The 18988-nt window shown below is 40.9% G+C and overlaps 1 protein-coding gene across 2 annotated transcripts in view; it reads left to right on the forward strand.

Moving 5' to 3' along the window:
- NBAS (NBAS subunit of NRZ tethering complex) overlaps window positions 1-18988 on the forward strand; it is a 1128646-nt gene that overhangs the window by 270925 nt on the left and 838733 nt on the right. For both annotated transcript variants that reach the window (XM_073625355.1, XM_073625357.1), the window contains exon 21: window positions 1507-1643. In XM_073625355.1, coding sequence (XP_073481456.1) covers window positions 1507-1643 — 137 coding nt within the window. The remainder of the gene's footprint in view (window positions 1-1506; window positions 1644-18988) is intronic.

Consider the following 18988-nt stretch of genomic DNA (forward strand, 5'->3'; position numbering starts at 1 on the left):
CAGCAGTATATCTTCGTGGGGCAGGCAGGAAAAGTCTTAACGGGTCCTAAATCCAGTTACTATGGGACACACAAGCCTTATAAAGTACAAAAGAGACTTATTTTACCTCTGCAAAATGAGCTAAATCCTCTTGCAATTGTGTCTCACATCACACGTTCCCCTCCCAGACACTACAGTTGACAGTAGGAGGGTTTCAGCAGAAGAGGTACTCCTGTCAATCCAGAAAGCAGTGGGCTAGGTGTGTCCAGCTTCTAATTGACAAGCTTATGAATCAGCGGTGATAATGTTGATATCCAAGTCTCCTGCAATATCGTCTCATCCCACTGTAGTGCAAGTAGCTTTTATGAGGATGACAACGCTGCTGTGATCTCAGGTGCAGAGGAAAAGTGTATTCATCCCATTACCTGATGCTGCAATGGATGTATTTAACTGGTAGACTCAACAGGTCTTTATGAGACTTTCCAAAGGGACTAAAACCAGCCATACCTGGATTGAAATTCAGCTGGTTCAGCAGTAACCAGCCGAATTTTGATCCATGTATGTGGAAAGTGGTTATACAGAAGTCGATCTACTGATCAACTACTCTAGAATCAGCTGGTCGGATAAATGACATTCGATTAGCCACTGGCGCTGATCAGTTTATTCTGATAGCAGAGAAGTATTCCAAACAAGAGTGATTCCCTTGAATGTTCGGATGGGGTCAGTTTCTTCATTCAACCTGCTGATTGAACAAAAAAGACCTGAATCATCTATGGGCTGCTTAAGGAAAACGGAAAGTGTAGATGCAGCATATATATTTTTAAGAGGTAATTCAACTTCAAAGGGTAACTCCACGATAAGAATATTACAAATACAAAAATAATAATAATTTAGCATATACAATTGCAACACAAGCCATTCTTAAAAGTTACCTTTCCGTTTACATCTGCAGCACTTCTTTCACATTTCTGTAAAATACAAAATGGCAACCTGGAGGTTTTCTGATACAGTTCAGATTTTGAGCATCCCCGTATCCTCTGCAACAAAAATTTCAGTTTTGATGACATACAGTTTTGGCATGATACTCCAAGTAGCTTACAGTGCCATGAACAAGTATTCATACCCCTTGAAATTTTCCATGTTACAATCAAAAATGTAAATGTATTTTATGTGATAGACCAACACAAAGTGGCACATAATTGTGAAGTGGAAGGAAAATGATGAATGGTTTTCAAATTTTTTTAGAAATAAATATCTGTGTGTGGTGCACTTGCACCACTATCACGTGGCTTCATCAGAGACTTAATATTTTACCTAGCTTCATTTATTTTTTCATGCATGTAAATATGTGAGCATAACACAGGTATTTATCTCAAATATACTCCTCCTGACAAACCCTATGTCTGTTCTTTGTCCTGAAGAACAGTGCCATCTTTGTTCAGGTATAATTATTCATTGTATGACTACATTGGGGCTCAGTCAAACAAGTGTCAGTTTGCTAACAGTTTTTCTGTGTTGTTGTTGCAGGGAAGTAATGTGCAAGCCTTGGATCTTCTGTTCACCTTCCACGGCTCTGATCTGCTTCCTCATCGCCTTGCCATTCTTTCCAACTTTCCGGAGACCACATCCCCCCATGAATACGCCTTCCTGTTGCCTGAGGCTAGGTGAGATTACATTTTTCTTATAGATGACATCACTGTGGAATCCCTGTAAAAAAAATATTGTATCATTTTGTCAGTGTGATGGCAAAGGCTCTAGTTTATAACATATGCAGGAAATCACGTGGCGACCAGGTTGTGGTTTTACTTACTTTTGCCATCTGATGTGGAGAAATCGCCTCTCTTAACAGGTTGCCATGGATTAGACACACTTGCTCCTTTAGGTTTTATACATGAACATCGATCTTCTGTTTAGCTAGGGTCTATGCATTTCTCAGGCACAGCTTTATATCTCATTTGGTATATAGATATAATCTAGTCTGCTGCTTAGGCCAGCCATACACGGTTTGAATTTTAGCTGGTTTAGCAGGAATCGACCAAGATTCTAACCATTAAGGCTAAATGTACCCAGTTGATTGATTGAAATACAGAAACTTACAGCAACCAGAATTCACCTTTTGGCAGTGAAACATCTCATTCAAGTTTTCTCTGTACAGTACCGTAGTTAAAAGGACATTTTTATCTTGCCCAAGCAGGGTAAAGTTACAGTGTCTTTGTGAAGGGCATCCCTTACAATCCCCCCCCCCCCTTCCCCATAACATATTCACCTTGCCTCTGAGATGCCCTCATTGCTCCTTCCTCTTCTGCAGCTGTTGCTAAATTTGGCTATGTTGATGAACCAGTAGAGTAATGATGTAACTTCTAGATCATGTGACAGTGTTTGAACCTAGCAATTGGCTGCTAGGCCTGGGTACTGTCACAGAGGAATAGGTCACATTCTTGCTGGCTGTGGAGCAGCAAGGAACACCGAACAATCACCAGCAAGATGAATTTAAGTGTGAAGGGGGTGGATTTTGTTGTGATACTGTCCTTTTATCCTGCATGGGCAAGATGACAGTGTCTCTTTAATAATTCCTAATTACACATAAAATCCTTATGGGATCTTATGTTCCATACGTTTGCAAACAAGTGCAGTAAACTACTGGCGATCCTAACTAGACCAGCGCTTGCCAGCACTATGGGACATCCAGTTATTGACCCTAAACAAATAAACACAGTCTTAGGTCAATATTAGCACCCCCTATGCTCAAACAACAGAATGCTCAGGAATGATGAAAGAGGATGTTGGTTCCTTGAGGGTCTACAGCTCCTAAAACTACAGGATGCTCACTTGAAGCTATAAATGACTCAAGTGAGTGGAATTATATCTGATCTAATGGGGGGGAAGGCTCCAGGGGCTCACTGCAGGCAGTTTATAGTAATATATGGAAGAGGGGACTTTTTTGCCAGCAGATAATGATGGCATTAAACTGGGATTATATTGACAGATCATATTGACAAGTCTCCCTTAGTAACATTGATGTAAAAAATATGGTCCTATTGATGCCATCCTTAGTGCAGCCTACGCATGTAGGCTTACACAGGGAAGATCCACAATCACAAACCTATACAAAGTCTTAATGGTTCTGTAGCAATGCAGGGCAAATCTGAAGCAGGAATTGGACATTATAATACTAGATGCTGAAATAGGCTTTTGCAATGTACAACGTAGATGGCTATTCACTGCTTTGGCCCTTATGGAATATTGAGGACTTTTCCTTCAGTTTCTACATACCATGTCAGCCTCACCATCTGCATGAGTGTATACTCCTTGCTAATGGTCTACACACATACAGCAACATAAGATCACGCACCAGGTTTGTCCCCTGCCCCCCTTATGCTTTAAAGAGGAACTAAACTGTACCTGAGCACCACAAACTGAAAACACTATTTAATTCATTTTCACTATTCAAATCAAACTCCCCCATTCACCCATGTTTGAATGCTTTATTTTATTATTATATAGAATTTATATGGCATCAACAGTTTGCACAGTGCTTTGCAAAATGAAGGCAGACTGTACAATACAATTCAATACTAGATGAATCAGATGGCTCTGCTCGTTAGAGCTTACAATCTGAGAGGGTAAATCAAGTGATACAAAAATTATTAACTGTGGGGATGAGCTTATGGAGAAAGTAAAAGTACATTTTGTTTGTTAGAAGCTGGATAGGCTTCTCTGCAGAGGTGGGTTTTCATGAATTGCCTAAAGGTAGATAGAGTAGGAGATAGTCGGACATATTGGGGTAAGGAGTTCCAGAGGATGGGAGAGGCTCTGGAGAGAAGCCTATCCAGCTTCTAACAAACAAAATGCACTCTTACTTCATAAGCTCATCCCCACAGTTATTATCTTTTGTATCACTTGATTCTCTCTGGAGACAACATGGGAGGATGTGACAAGGAGCTAGAGAGCAGGAGATCTTGGGAGGACCGGAGAGAACAGTTTGGTATTGTAAGGCAAGGTTAGCGATGTAGCTGGGGGCAGAGTTGTGGAGGGTTTTGTAAAATGTTAATATTTTGAATTTTTTTTTGTTGAGTGAATGGAATCCAAGATCAGCAGAGAGGGGTAGCAGACACTTAATGATTGGTAAGGTGGATTAGTCTGGCGGCAGCATTCATGATGGACTAAAGGTGAAATAGCCTATCTATAGGTAAGCTAATGAAGAGGGATTTGAAATAGTTGAAGTGAGAGATAACCAGAGAGTGAATAAAAAGGGTGTGATGTCGTTGGTTAAGAAGGGGGATGGTTTGGAGATGTTGGGGAGGTTGAGATGATGGCAAGACTTGGACAGCGATTGGATGTGGGTCTGGTCTATCTTAATTTCTATATTGAGCCTCTATTCAGATACTTTTTAAATATGCCACAAATCCATGGTATTCAAGAGGGCAGGTAGGAGTTTTGCGCAGTGTTCCTTGTGGAAATCCTTTTACCGTTCACATCCAATGTTGAGGTGGATGCACCACAGATCAAAAAAAATTTGGAAGAGTTTGGGTCTTTCTTGGAATAAGAAACAAATATTGATGAATATGTGATCCTGCTGCTGTCTTGGTCAAATAACCACTTTTCATTGATAAAAGGTTAGTGGCTTCTGGCTAAGGCCGGCCATACACAGAGCAAATTTCTTTCCTGCAACCACAACCCAATTTGCTTGATTCCCCCATCAACACAGACAGTGTTGATGCGGAAATCACTCCTGCTGGTCAATCGTCTTCTATTGGTGGGAGGACGGGAAAGCCCTCCCCACCAGGAGAAGACAGTGATTATTGTTAGCGATAATCGCAGGTAACGCCCAGCATGCTGGTTGTGCCCAAGCTGATTGATCGATCAACTTGGTACATTCAGCCTGCCGATACATGGTTCAAATCTCGTCCGTTTCCTGCTGAACTGGCCGAGATTCGAACCGTGTATGGCCTGCCTAAGGCTCATATAACTTATCTGGGGATACTTATGGTGAATCTCCCCTTTACATTATATAAGCTAAACTGTAACCCTCCATTGCTAATTTGCAAGTAATCAGACAGTTGGGGGGCCCCCTTCCTCTCTTGCACATAACTGTGCAAGATTATTAAATGACCTAAGGAATTGCCCTTATGCCTTGCTTTTCTGGGAAAATGGGAGTTCATTAATGCAGTACAACATGCTACTGCTACAATAATTAGGGACCCATGGATGGACCCCGGAAACTAACAATCCAGAGAAAAAATGTGGTCCAATGGCTGTCTTCTAAATCAACCAGATTCTAATGTGGAGAGAGCTTCTTGAAACATGTATAGAATGGGGGATACTTTTTATTGAAAACATTTTTGTCCAATGGATGCATATGCATATACTGACTGAGAAATTGTTGACATAGTTAACTACTTGGCGCCGGCTTCAGGCAAATATGCTTACTCTCGGCCCCTAGTCCTTGGAGCCAAGGGGCCGCATATTTGCGTGAATTGCTGTTCAAACATCTGTGTCAAGAGCACGTGCAGTGCACGCTCCCGACAGTTACCGGTGCCTAACCGAAACCTCTCAATCGCTTCTTGCGATCAGGAGTTTTCAGATCCTGTGACTGCTGTAACAGCCAGTCACCTGCTCTTAAACCTTGCCCCCGGCCTCATAAACCTCTTAAAGGGCCGGGAGGTGTTGGCGCGGAAAGATTAAAGTTTGTTTTTTTTCTCAGAAAAAGGGAAAATAATCTCCTCTGTGTGATCCATGTACATTGCAAAGATTTTAACACACATTGCAGCAGAGTCCTATCTGTTTCGACTTTTAGGCCCCTTTCACACTTTTGCTACTTATCCTGCTTCTTGGGACTGCAAAGTCGCATGACAAGTCGTACCCCATGATTTCCAATGAGTACCATTCATATCTGTGCGAATTCAAAGTAGTTCTTGTACTACTTTTGTCTGAATTTGGTGCCACTTGAGGTCCATAGTGAGCCAATCACATAAGCAGGGAATTACATTTCTGGGGAAGTTCTGTATATCAGCTGTGTACAGAATTCCTCTAGGTTGCCATATTGCATTGCATTTTACAGAAAACTACAGCAGCTGCAGATTATAAAGGAAAGGTAATTTTTAATTACATTCAATTAGAATATTGCTTGTGTAGCAATTGTATATGAGATGTATAGATATATATATATATATATATATATATATATATATATATATATGTGTGTACAGTATCTCACAAAAGTGAGTACACCCCTCAATTTTTTGTAAATATTTTATTATATCTTTTCATGTGACAACACTGAAGAAATGACACTTTGCTACAACGTAAAGTAGTGAGTGTACATCTTGTATAACAGTGTAAATTTGCTGTCCCCTCAAAATAACTCAACACACAGCCATTAATGTCTAAACTGTTGGCAACAAAAGTGAGTACACCCCTAAGTGAAAATGTCCAAATTGGGCCCAATTAGCCATTTTCCCTCCCCGGTGTCATGTGACTCGTTAGTGTCAGGTGTGAATGGGGAGCAGGTGTGTTAAATCTGGTGTTATTGCTCTCATACTGGTCACTGGAAGTTTAACATGGCACTTCATGGTAAAGAACTCTCTGAGGATCGGAAAAAAATAATTGTTGCTCTACATAAAGATGGCCTAGGTTATAAGAAGATTGCCAAGACCCTGAAACTGAGCTGCAGCACGGTAGCCAAGACCATACAGCGGTTTAACATTACAGGTTCTACTAAGAACAGGCCTCGCCATGGTTGACCAAAGAAGTTGAGTGCACATGCTCAGCGTCATATCCAGAGGTTGTCTTTGGGAAATAGATGTATGAGTGCTGCCAGCATTGCTGCAGAGGTTGAAGTGGTGGTGGGTCAGCCTGTCAGTGCTCAGACCATACGCTGCACACTGCATCAAATTGGTCTGCATGGCTGTCATCCCAGAAGGAAGCCTCTTCTATAGATGATGCACAAGAAAGCCCGCAAACAGTGCTGCTATCCTAATCGGACAGTGATGTTCAGCCATGACAGGGTGCAATTTGTTTTCAGGGTTAAGGCTTATAAGAAGTGGTCAATGGGAAGCTGTTAAAAAGAAGAACCTATGCACTAGAAAACATCTGAACACATTATTTATGTGGTGTGTTGTTATCATTCTCTTTAGATCTTCTAAATATAGTGTGCTGCATGTATGGTTCCAGGAACCGACAGCCTCTCATGTTGATTATATATTTTGTGAAATTTCATTCATTTTCTCATTCAAAGAAATATTGATGTTGGGATAATTATTTGAGCCTATGTGAAGAATAAAACATTGTGCAGCTGATCAGGGTATCTGCCCTTTGTAGCAACCCAGAGAGCAATCATCATTATCTTCTCTGCCACATTAAAACTTGAATAATTATAGGGAAAAAAAACATCTCAGCAGAGACTGAGGAGTTGTTTCATAAGCAGTTTTTTTAAAACATATATTAAAGGTTTCCAGAATATTTACCAGTGCAGAATGCTGGCATTGTACATTTTCCCCCCGCAGATTTTTCCCATGTCTTTTCACATTGATCCAACAATTTTGGACTGGGGTTACCCAAAGAGAGAAGGTCACGACTCTCCCAGTCCCATTGTCCATGCCAGTTTGTCTACTGAACCCAGTATAGGGGATGGCTACAACAGCGGCACATGGAACCCTACTATATTGCACTGAAAAAAACGAAGGCTCCCACGATAGTTTTGCAGGGGATTAGTAAAGTCCACCTTAGCATTTTATACAACCCGTACTTAAACAGGTGTATACCCAAAAACTTTGCAAGGGTTTGTCTGTCTGTGGGAAGGGTTGGCCTGCTCTGACACGTGAGCCTTAGATTTTGATGGTGTATTATGAATATTCCTAGGGCTGAGTAATACATTTCTTTCTCTTGTCTCTGACAATTATACAATATTTTTATCCTGTCCGGGGCTGTGATTGATATATGTTGGGTGAACGCATTACAGTGGTAGGCCTAGGAGGATATTGTCTTTTACTATGGTATATGCTATCTCTGATGTTGGGTGAGGTGGGGATGGTATTGCACGAGCGGAGGAGATGGAGTATAATGGCAGGGGGGTTTGTTCATGGCAGCAGGGTCCTGTGTGAGCAGTTAGTGCTGTTACTCTCTTGGCATATTTGTATTTTTTTTTTCATGCACCTTTTAAAAGTCAAATAAAAAGAAAATAGAAAAAAAAGGTATGCCTCCAGTCCAACATATAATTTTACATTTAAACGTATCTAGGTATCATCTAGATACTTATTGGCCACCCCTTGTTATCCTGCTGAAGTTCCTGCAGTTACCAGTATGTTTGCAATCTCATATCTGTAAAACATAAGTCATTATTTTCCATGTTGTATTTTTATTTTGTTTTTTTCGCCTTCCCCATCCTCAGCCCCATATACACTATGTGGCAAAAAAAGGACACCCCTCAAGATTATTGAGTTAGGATTTACAGTAAAGGATCGTGTTAATGCTTCAGCATACAAAGACAATTGAGCCAGTTGTGTGCTTCCAACCTCAAGAGCGGGCTCACACTGGTACACTGCCGTTTGTGGGTGCAGTATGATTGTATTTACATGTTACACGTTGGTTCCATTGACGTCTATTAGACCATGCTTTTTCTGAAAGCACACCAAAGATGCAGAATGCAAAACTTGGATGCACTTTCATGAAAACCCACAGTCTAATGGAAATCAATGGATAGCAACTAAAGCCGAGTGTAAAACGCAGTTGAATCACGCTGTGCAAAACACAGTGCGCAGGTGTAAACCCATTCTAAGACATCACTTTGGTGAACATATAAATAATAATGTGTGCTTGTGCCTTATAATGTCATGCCTCCATCCCCTACTTGCATATACAAAGAACTAAAAACATTTTTCATTGGACTTTAAAGCGTAACTCCACTTTTGTTGAAAAAAAAAAAAAACATTCCCCTCTGGGTAATCTATATACATTACAATTCTTGGCATATTATCGATCACTAACAACATAAATGGTAGATTTTTCGTCAATCGATTACACAATCTGGGGTTAAAATTTAACACACACATGTGCTGTCGATTCGTTCGAACTGTTTTCCATCTATTCCACTACTTATGTTTCAAAAGTCGTTCATTTTGGCGCACAAAATCCGACATGTTGGTTCGTTTTTTTTTGGCATAAAATTAGCAGTATGAGAATCAAAATTTGCCCAATAACGTTTTGAAAGTTGAACGATCGAAACGATTTTCTAAGCATGTATGGCCAGCAATAGTCTAATGGGAGTGGTTTCATAATTATTAATTAGCTGTGCACCTGACAGAGCACTAATGAGGAAATCTGCTGGGCCTGCATCCCTTTAGACGTGTTCCTATTGGGAGTATCTCTCCAAAAATGACATTTTTGTTCCAGGGGATGCCTGAAATCTGACTTGTATCTTAGTGTAGACTTCTGGGAAAATCTGTGAGCCAATCACACAATCAGGAAATGTTTCTGTACACATTCAGTGTACAGAACTCCTCCAGGTAGCCATATTGCTTTGCATTTTCAGAAAATTACATTATATATATATATATATATATATATATATATATATATATATATATATATATATATATATATATATACACATACACACACACACTCTGTGGATATAAAAAGTCTACACACCCCTGTTAAGATGTCAGGTTTCTGTGATGTAAAAAAAAAAATGAGACAAAGATAAATCATTTCAGAACTTTTTCCACCTTTAATGTGACCTATAAACTGTACAACTCAGTTGAATAACAAACTGACATTTTTTTAGGTGGAGGGAAGTAAAAATAAAAAACTAAAATAATATGGTTGCATAAGAGCCCTTTCACACTGAGCCGCTCCTGGCGTTACCGGTAAATTGCCGCTAGTTTTAGCAGCGCTTTACCGTTGTTTTAGCGGCACTATTCGTCTGCTATCAGGGCGCTTTTGCCCCCCCCCCCCGCTAGCTGCCAAATAAAGGGTTAAATGCGCCTGTGTAGCGCCTCTGCCGAAGGTGCTTCGGCAGCGGTTACAAACAAGGCCTGGGGAATGCCCAGGAAAAAATTCCAAGCCTACTTACCACCAGCTCGCAGACAACCAAATTAACCTGTCTAACAGAATGCGTTAAAAACAGGGGTTTAGTCCGCACGCATTTGCAAAGCTTCGGCAGTGGTGCCCATTCTTTTTAATGGGCAAGTGTGGTGGAAGAGCAGTGTATTCACCGTTCCTCCACCGCCCCAAAGATGCTGCTTGCAGGATTTTTTTAACGTCCTTCGAGCGCAGTGCCCCAATGTGAAAGCACTTGGGCTCTCACATTGGGGTGGCAGGGGAGGCGTTTTTCAGGTACTTTACAGGCGCTACTTTTAGCCCTTTAGTGCTGAAAAACTCCTCAGTGTGAAAGTGTGCACACCCTTAAACTAATACTTCGTTGAAGTACCTTTTGATTTTATTACAGCACTCAGTCTTTTTGGGTATGAATCTATCAGCATGGCACATCTTGACTTGCCAATATTTGCCCACTCTTCTTTGCAAAAACACTCCAAATCTGTCAGATTGCGAGGGCATCTCCTGTGCACAGCCCTCTTCAGGTCACCCCACAGGTTTTCAATCGGTTTCAGGTCTGGGCTCTGGCTGGGCCATTCCAAAAGTTCTATCTTCTTCTAGTGATTTGTTGATTTCCTTTGTTGATTTGGATGTATGCTTTGGGTCGTCATGCTGAAAGATGAAGTTCCTCTTCATATTCGGCTTTCTTGTAGAAGCCTGAAGGTTTTGTGCCAATATTGACTGGTATTTGGAACTGTTCATAATTCCCTCTACCTCGACTAAGGCCCCTGTTCCAGCTGAAGAAAAACCACCATGCTTTACGGTGGATATGGTGTTCTTTTGGTGATGTGCAGTGTTGTTTTTGTGCCAAACATTTCTTTTGCAATTATGGCCAAAAAATTAAACCTTGGTTTCATCAGACCATAAGACATTTTCCCACATACTTTTGGGAGACTTCAAATGTGTTTTTGCTAAATTTAGCCGGATGTGGATGTTTCTATCTTGCCCCTCTACCCCATAGACCAGACCTATGTAGAATACGGGACACTGTTGTCACATGTACCACACAGCCAGTGCTTGCCAGATATTCCTGCAGCTCCTTTAATGTTGCTGTCATCCCTTTGTGCAGCCTCCATGACCAGTTTTCTTCTCGTCTTTGCATCAGTTTTGGAGGGACATCCAGTTCTTGATAATGTCACTCTTGTGCCATATTTTCTCTGCTTGATGATAACTGTCTTTACTGTGTTCCATGGTATATCTAATGCCTTTGAAATCCTTTTGTACCCTTCTCCTGACTGATACCTTTTAACAATGAGATCTCTCTGATGCATTGGAAGATCTCTGCGGACCATGGCTTTTGCTGTAGGATGCGACTAAGAAAATGTCAGGAAAGACGTACTAGAACAGGTGAACTTTATTTGGGGTTAATCAGAGGCACTTTAAATGATGGAAGGTGTGTACTGACTCCTATTTAACATGCATTTGAATGTGATTGCTTAATTCTGAACACAGCTACATCCCCAGTTATAAGAGGGTGTGCACACTTATGCAACCACTTTATTTTAGTTTTTTATTTTTACTTCCCTCCAAAGTTTGTTTTTCAATTGAGTTGTACACTTTATAGGTCACGTTAAAGGTGGAAAAAGTTCTAAAATTATTTATATTTGTCTCATTTTCTTACTTCACAGAAAGTTGACATTTTAACAGGGGTGTAGATGTTTTATATCCTATGTGTGTGTGTGTGTGTGTGTGTGTATATATATATATGTATATATATGTGTGTGTGTGTTCATTAATAGAATAATACTTACATATCAGCTATATAGCAACCTAAAAAAACCACGCCCAATTGGAAACCACCACCAGGTGTCTGGTTCGGGAGTTGTGGGGGGAACGCATGGCACCCCAATGGGAAAACAGAGGAGCAGTACCTGAAATTGTATACATCAATAACAATTTCAAGTACTGCTCCTCGCTTTTCCCATTGGGACTCCATGTCTTACCCCCACAACTCCCAAGCCAGACACCTGGCGGTGCTTTCCATTTGGAGGTGTTATCTTAGATTGCTATATAGCTGATTTGTAATTATTATTTTAGTAATGGATATCTATATATACAGTGCCTTGAAAAAGTATTCATGCCCCTTGACATTTTCCACATTTTGTCATGTTACATTCATGAGCTGGGGATCTCTGCAGCTCCTCCAGAGTTACCATGGGCCTCTTGGCTGCTTCTCTGATTAATGCTCTCCTTGCCCGGCTTGTCAGTTTGAGTGGGCGGCCATGTCTTGGTAGGTTTTCAGTTGTGCCGAACTCTTTCCATTTTCAGACGATGGATTGAACAGTGCTCCATGAGATGTTCAAAGCTCAGGATATTTTTTTATAATCTAACCCTGCTTTAAACTTCTCCAACTTAAACTTCTCAAACTTTATCTCTTACATGTCTGGTGTGTTCCTTGGCCTTCATGATGCTGTTTGTTTGCTAATGTTCTCTAACAAACCTTGGAGGGCTTCACAGAACAGTTGCATTTAGAACAGCTGCTTTTATACTGAGATTACATTACACTCTGGACTCTTTTCTAATTAGGTGCCTTCTGAAGACAATTGGTTTCACTAGATTTTAGTTGAGGATTAACAGAAAGATACAGTATACATGCGCATAATGTATATGAGTCACACAGGCTAGTAGGATCAAGTAATATTGGAGGGAACAACTGATTTGCAAGACCCTTAACACATCAAAAATCTGTGATATTATAAGTTGTTTGGTGAACGTATGGCAAAATGTAGAAAATTTCAAGGGGTGTGAATACTTTTTCAAGGCACTGTAAATATCACATCATCTCCATCCTTCCCCCTGTTGTGAGGGAATTTTTGAACACATTCTATGAAGCTGTTCTTTGGTTTGCAGATTTTACAATGGGCATCTTCTCTTGAAGAAGTGAGATTATTGTCAAAAAACGCATTGAGCTAAAGTATGTAGCCATCATTATGTTTTGTGTAAAACTTTATGCAAATGTTGTAGCTCATTTAAAGTCCCATGAAAAATGTTTTTAGTTCTTTGTATTTCACTTTGGTTAAGTCCCTTTTCCCTTTCCAGCATGGCTGTGCCCCTATCCTTTAAGGAAGCTACATAATGATGGTTATTTTACAGGAACTCAGATGGCCTGCACAGAATCTTAAACTCAACTTTTTAAACATCTTTGTAATGAATTGGAATGGTGCTTGTGAGCCAGTCCAACATGCAATACCTGACCTAATGAATGCTATTTCAGCTGAATAAGCGCAAAAATATGGATAAGCTCAAAGATCTTGTGGAAACCCTTCCTAAAAGAGTGAAAGCTGTTATAGTCAACACTGTTTTATTCAAGAATAATGGTCCACTAAAGTCCTGTGCAGAAAGACTTCTAGTAGTGTCTATCTCCTATCTCTATGCCCTCAGTGGTTCCTCCTAATGACATTGAAGTCACTATCGTGCCCTATGATAATGTAGAGGCTGACGTGAGGAACCCTGGAGCTCATGCATGGTTGTCAGGGGGACTACTTAGCATGCATGCACTTAACATGAAAATATATTTGACACTAAGCCCACTTTAAAAAAAAAAAGTCAGCAATGGCAGCTACAGTATCTGTGTCTTCAGATGTTACATAGTAGGTGAGGTTGAAAAAGACACAAGTCCATCAAGTCCAACCTATGTGTGATTATATGTCAGTATTACCGTTTATATCCCTGTATGTTGTGGTCATTCAGGTGCTTATCTTATAGTTTCTTGAAACCATCAATGCTCCCCGCTGAGACCACCGCCTGTAGAAGGGAAAAAAAACAGGAGAAAAAGTGAATTCATCAATGAGGGACATGCAATGGTCAGATCATGTAAATACTATTTATTGAAAAAACTCACTTTAAACACCAATCCAAAAAAGATATACTGTAAAGACAGGTGCCATCACCAATTAAAATGACAACTTGGTCATACACAGACGCAGATGGCCACCTATCACAGCCAACCACTCACACCACGCAAGTAGACTCATGCATAATGATTAGATAAGGATAGTTACAGAATAAATTGAATTTACTGATTTGCTGGAGTCCTTAAATTTCACGGAAAGGCAGCAGCTAGTAGCATTGGATGATAGGTGTTGTGGTGACAGACGTAGTAGGCCCAATGAGGATCTTTGGGGATCGGGAAACCCAGAGCAGACCACCGAGGAGGAAGAGGGGAGGGGGGAGAGGGGAGGGGGGAGAGGGGAGGGGGAAAGGCCAATGAGGTGGGAGCCAGGGACAAGGGGACCAGGGGCTGACTCAGCAGCAACTTAGAAGCATTTCAGGAATACACAGCTGTGTAATGAGAGTCTCTCTGAATCAGTAGTGGCTCACAGCACTAGAGGCCGAGATGTGGAGGAGCGGAAGGTGAGGATGCAGGGGAGTACTACTGGTGAGTCCTGGACTGAGCTAAATGGCGCGCTGGGTGGACCGGGTATCGTGTGGTGGATACCAGGTGGTCATAAGAAATAACTGTCCCAGACTTGGGATAAAGACAGGTAAGATCTCACCCGGTGTTGGCTGCAGTTCACGTCAGGAGCAGGGAATGAAGATCTCACCATCTCCCACTTGTCAAATGCTTGGTTGCATGGTGTTCCATCCTCCGGGGGGTCATCCACGGTGCACATCCATTGGCGGTGTGATAAGGATAAAAATAGGAGAGGGTAGTCCCGGGAGAATGCAGCGGGCGAAGCCGAATCTCCTCACACCGTCAGTTCCCCTAGTTCCGTTTCCGCGAGCTGATTCAAGCGGCCACAATGATCCTGGGCCAATGGTGTCAGGGCTGGTAGGCGGGTCTGCTAGTCTGCAGGAGCGCTATGGGCAGCGTGATGGCGTCATGCTGACGCGTTTCATCCGTGAATCGGATTTCATCAGAGCATGCGCAGTAGCAGAATTCGTCGTATTATAAAGCATCCAGACGAAACCATGTAAGGGCTTCAGCGTCTTGTTGTCAAGGCTGCGGCGTTAATCACTGACAGCCACACACATAAACAGGAGATTAAAAACACACAAGTAGTAGGGCGGATCCATGAGTACGTACATCTAAGGGAGGAAATTAAATAAGACAGTAGCACCAGATATAGAAACTCAAATGGGAGAAGAAGTGAAGAAGGAGAAAGAGGAATTAGGGCAAGAACGAAGCAAAAGAAAAAGGAAAGAAATAGGGAAGAAAATGATAAAAAATTATTTAAAAATTATAAATAGGGCAAATATGATGCCGAAAGAGAAAAGGGGTGAAAAGGAAAGGGATGTAGAAGGGAATTCCACATCCTGGCCACTCTTACAGTAAAGAACCCTCTAAGTAGTTTAAGGTTAAACCTCTTTTCCTCTAATTTTAATGAGTGGCCACAAGTCTTGTTAAACTCCCTTCTGTGAAAAGTTTTATCCCTATTGTGGGGTCACCAGTACGGTATTTGTAAATTGAAATCATATCCCCTCTCAAGTGTCTCTTTGCTTGAGAGGGGATGTTAATTTTGAACCACATAATAATCGTGAACAGTCCAATTTTATCATGACAATGTGTTCAGTAAAACTTTTCTGTTAAAATGGTAACCAAATATCAGCGCTAACTAAAATATTGATAAATATAATAAACAGCCAGCATAGTTTGTTGATTCATCAAACACAAGTACAAAAAATCATAAATGCAGCGCTGAATAAAATATAATAGTCCATATAAATCAATGAAGAGCAGAGATGAGATGAAACCTCCACCAAAACTTCCGTGTGCAAGAGAAAAGCACACCACACCCAGGTGCTTGTCGATCTGCTTACCAGGGGGATATAAAAAATAAGCGAAGTATGCATGTAGTACAAAGGCTCAATCAGTACATCCAGTTGGCACACGCCATCATAAATGGACAGATAAAGTTGTCACGTATCACCAGGAACTCAAAATTCACATGGGACGATGAGTGAATATTGCAATCAACAGCATGGTACCCAATAAAGAGACAGTAACAATAGTGAAGCTCGTAAAGATAAAACACACGTTTTTATTGTAGTCTACTTACAGGAGTCAAATAGAACATCATCACAAAAAATGGAAAGGATAGTCTGCGGTTCAAAAGCGTGCTTGCATCAGCCAGCCTGACATGTTTCATCCTATGTGGATATCATCAGAGACGTGGCCAATGATGCAAGCACACCCACATATATAGTAAACATCCTGGGTCACGCTGCCCCCTGATAGGACAGCGTGACACCTGCAACAGCTGTCAGAAATAGCAAATCAAGCCCCGCATGCGCACTAAAGGCGCGCAATATATAAGATAGGAAGTATAAACTGCCCTCGTCTGTCCGCACATGTGCAGCTCAGTCATGCGCTCCACCGCAATAGTAGAGTAAACCAGCTAGGTGAATGCAATTACGTAATGCCGCACATGAAGCTGTTATTCCTAGAGACAGAAAACAGCTCGGCTGTGAGTGCGCGCGCGCACAGCACAGCCGTGCGTTCCAGAAGGGAACAGCCCAATGAACGGAGTGGCGTACATGACGCCATCACTCCTAACAATGTAAACAATACGGCCGCGCATGCGCATCGCGATCACATCACACAGGGAATCCTGCGGCTGCAAATGTGCAGCATGGCTGGACAGATAAAAGGTGCAATTCTAATTGTTCTCATTGGAAATGGACACCAACATAAAATGAAGCCAACTCATCAAGTGGCGAACTATAGACACTGTTATTACACATTATTAAGTAGATATCTAAGAATACAACATAATGAATATAAATATGAAGATTAAATATACATTAAAAATAAAAAAAATTAAAAATGAAATATTTCTGAAGATCAGTATTCAGCATTGAAGAAAGTAAAAAGGAGGCTCTCAAAGACAATACAGCAATCAAACAATATTGGTCTCCAAAGACATAATAATAAATCCTAAAAAGCATAAACACTAAAAACAGCTAAAAACAACCTTAAAAACCTTTGAATAAAAAATATATACTAAAACCGCCCACAAGTATTAATACGCATATATAGGATTTATCTGTTATTAATAAAACAATTTATATCCCAGTCGACATTCATGCCAAAAGGGGTATAACTTTTTATCTCGTATATCCACCGGGTTTCGAGTTTGGAAATATCCCGTTTGGATGAACTACCACGCCAATGTGGATTAAACCTTTTCTGTTGCCATAACTTATTTTTGGCAGATGTAGGCTAAAAAGTTATCAATGAATGCCACGCTCAAGCTGTCCAGCAGCAAAAGGAACTCAACAGAATACAAGCAAATGAAGTTTAGACACAACATGGTCACACATGAAACTCCTTTTTACATAACTCCTGAATAGATTGAGAATAAATGAGCATAATGAACATTTGCAGTTGCCTGTCTTAGGCAACAATCTCCTAAACTGCTGAATGTTTGCACAATATGTTAATGTAGTAGTAATGATAATGACAGTGTAAAGTTTCTTGGTTTGGTAAAGCGATAAACACATTGAGAATCATCTTCCCACTGTCACCTAAGCCAGAACAGGAACACTAATGTCTCTGCAGTGCGAGCAGCACCGTTTTGTTACTGTAGCAACCAGATGTGTCTTTATTAAGTGTGGATCGTTAAAGGCAATGGCGGCTACAATACACACAGCAAATTAGCATGACAATTGAGAATTAATTGTTTCTCAGGATAGTGATGATCACTGTCCCTTCTGTTATTGCAGCTGTAGACTGGCTAAGTGAAAATGAAGAGCAAAATGAAAAACTCTGTTGGCTTTAAAGCCTGGTGCACGCCGCTAGTTTTTTTTTTCCTTCAACCCAGTGGTGCTATTGTGTTCTGACAGGGGGATTCCACCCCGTCCGCACTCTCAGACGTTGGCTGAGAGTGTTGATTGGGGCCGGTCAGCTGCTGGGTTTCCAGCATGCTTGTCCAACAGAAGCCAGCCTGGCTGCCGTACACATAAGCCGAATGTCGGCCATTTTTTATTGAACTGGTAGATGTCATCTAACATTTGGCCTGCGTGTACTAGGCTTGAGACTGGAGATTGAGATGCGGGGTTCTGACGGAGGGGACAAATAATGTCTGTCCTATTCACCTGATAAGCCTAGATTTTAGATGCTCAGTGCCAAGTCCTACAGAATATTGAGCACCAGCCGCCTCTGTTTCAGAGGGTTTTGTTTATTTAATAATAGCTGAAGTGTAATGTACATATATAATACCTTCCCTTGTTCAGCATGCAATTGTTTTTCGATTTTTAATGAAAGCATTATGTTTTCAAAAAATACTTCTTCTTTCTACCTTCATCACTGGGTTTGTCTGCTGGTCTTTGCTCCGAATTTGGTGGAAGAAGCCGAAAGGCTCCTATACATATCACAGTACCTTGCCTCAGATCATCTTTTAAGAGTGCTATATGAAAGAACACATCCCCGGCATCCCTTTATACATTCATGCTTCTCCCTTCAACATGGTGCTGCAGACTGATGATTAGTTGCTTCAGCATGCATTTCTAAAGGGATACCTGGGATGTGTTTTTATGCTCTGGAACGAAATGATTAATAGCAGAGAAAATGAATAGGTGTGATGAGAGGTGGGCAACAATGGTACTGATCGGGAGGGGATTAACAATGATTGAAATCATTCAGACTGTTAATTAGGGTGAGCTCAGGCCAGCTGCTGCAGCTTCAGTGGGTTATGTTGCGGTTATATTGTGAAATAAAAGTTTGCAGGGAATTAATAATCAGTTTCAACAAGAGAGGCTTTGCTACAAGCGTGGGAAAAAAAAAGTTAAGGCAGGAGCTCAGCTGTTTTTTTAAATTTTTATTATTATTGTTATACTAGTGACATATTATGCTATAGCATGGGTAAATCAAGAAAGGGGACAGGAGAGAGAGTAATGGTTATTTGATTTAAAAAATGTTTAATACAGCAATTCATACACTGTGCGTGTATTGCAAAGATCAAGATTTGGTATA

Source organism: Aquarana catesbeiana, linkage group LG04, assembly GCF_042186555.1.
Source record: "Aquarana catesbeiana isolate 2022-GZ linkage group LG04, ASM4218655v1, whole genome shotgun sequence".
In the NCBI taxonomy this organism is placed as follows: domain Eukaryota; kingdom Metazoa; phylum Chordata; class Amphibia; order Anura; family Ranidae; genus Aquarana; species Aquarana catesbeiana.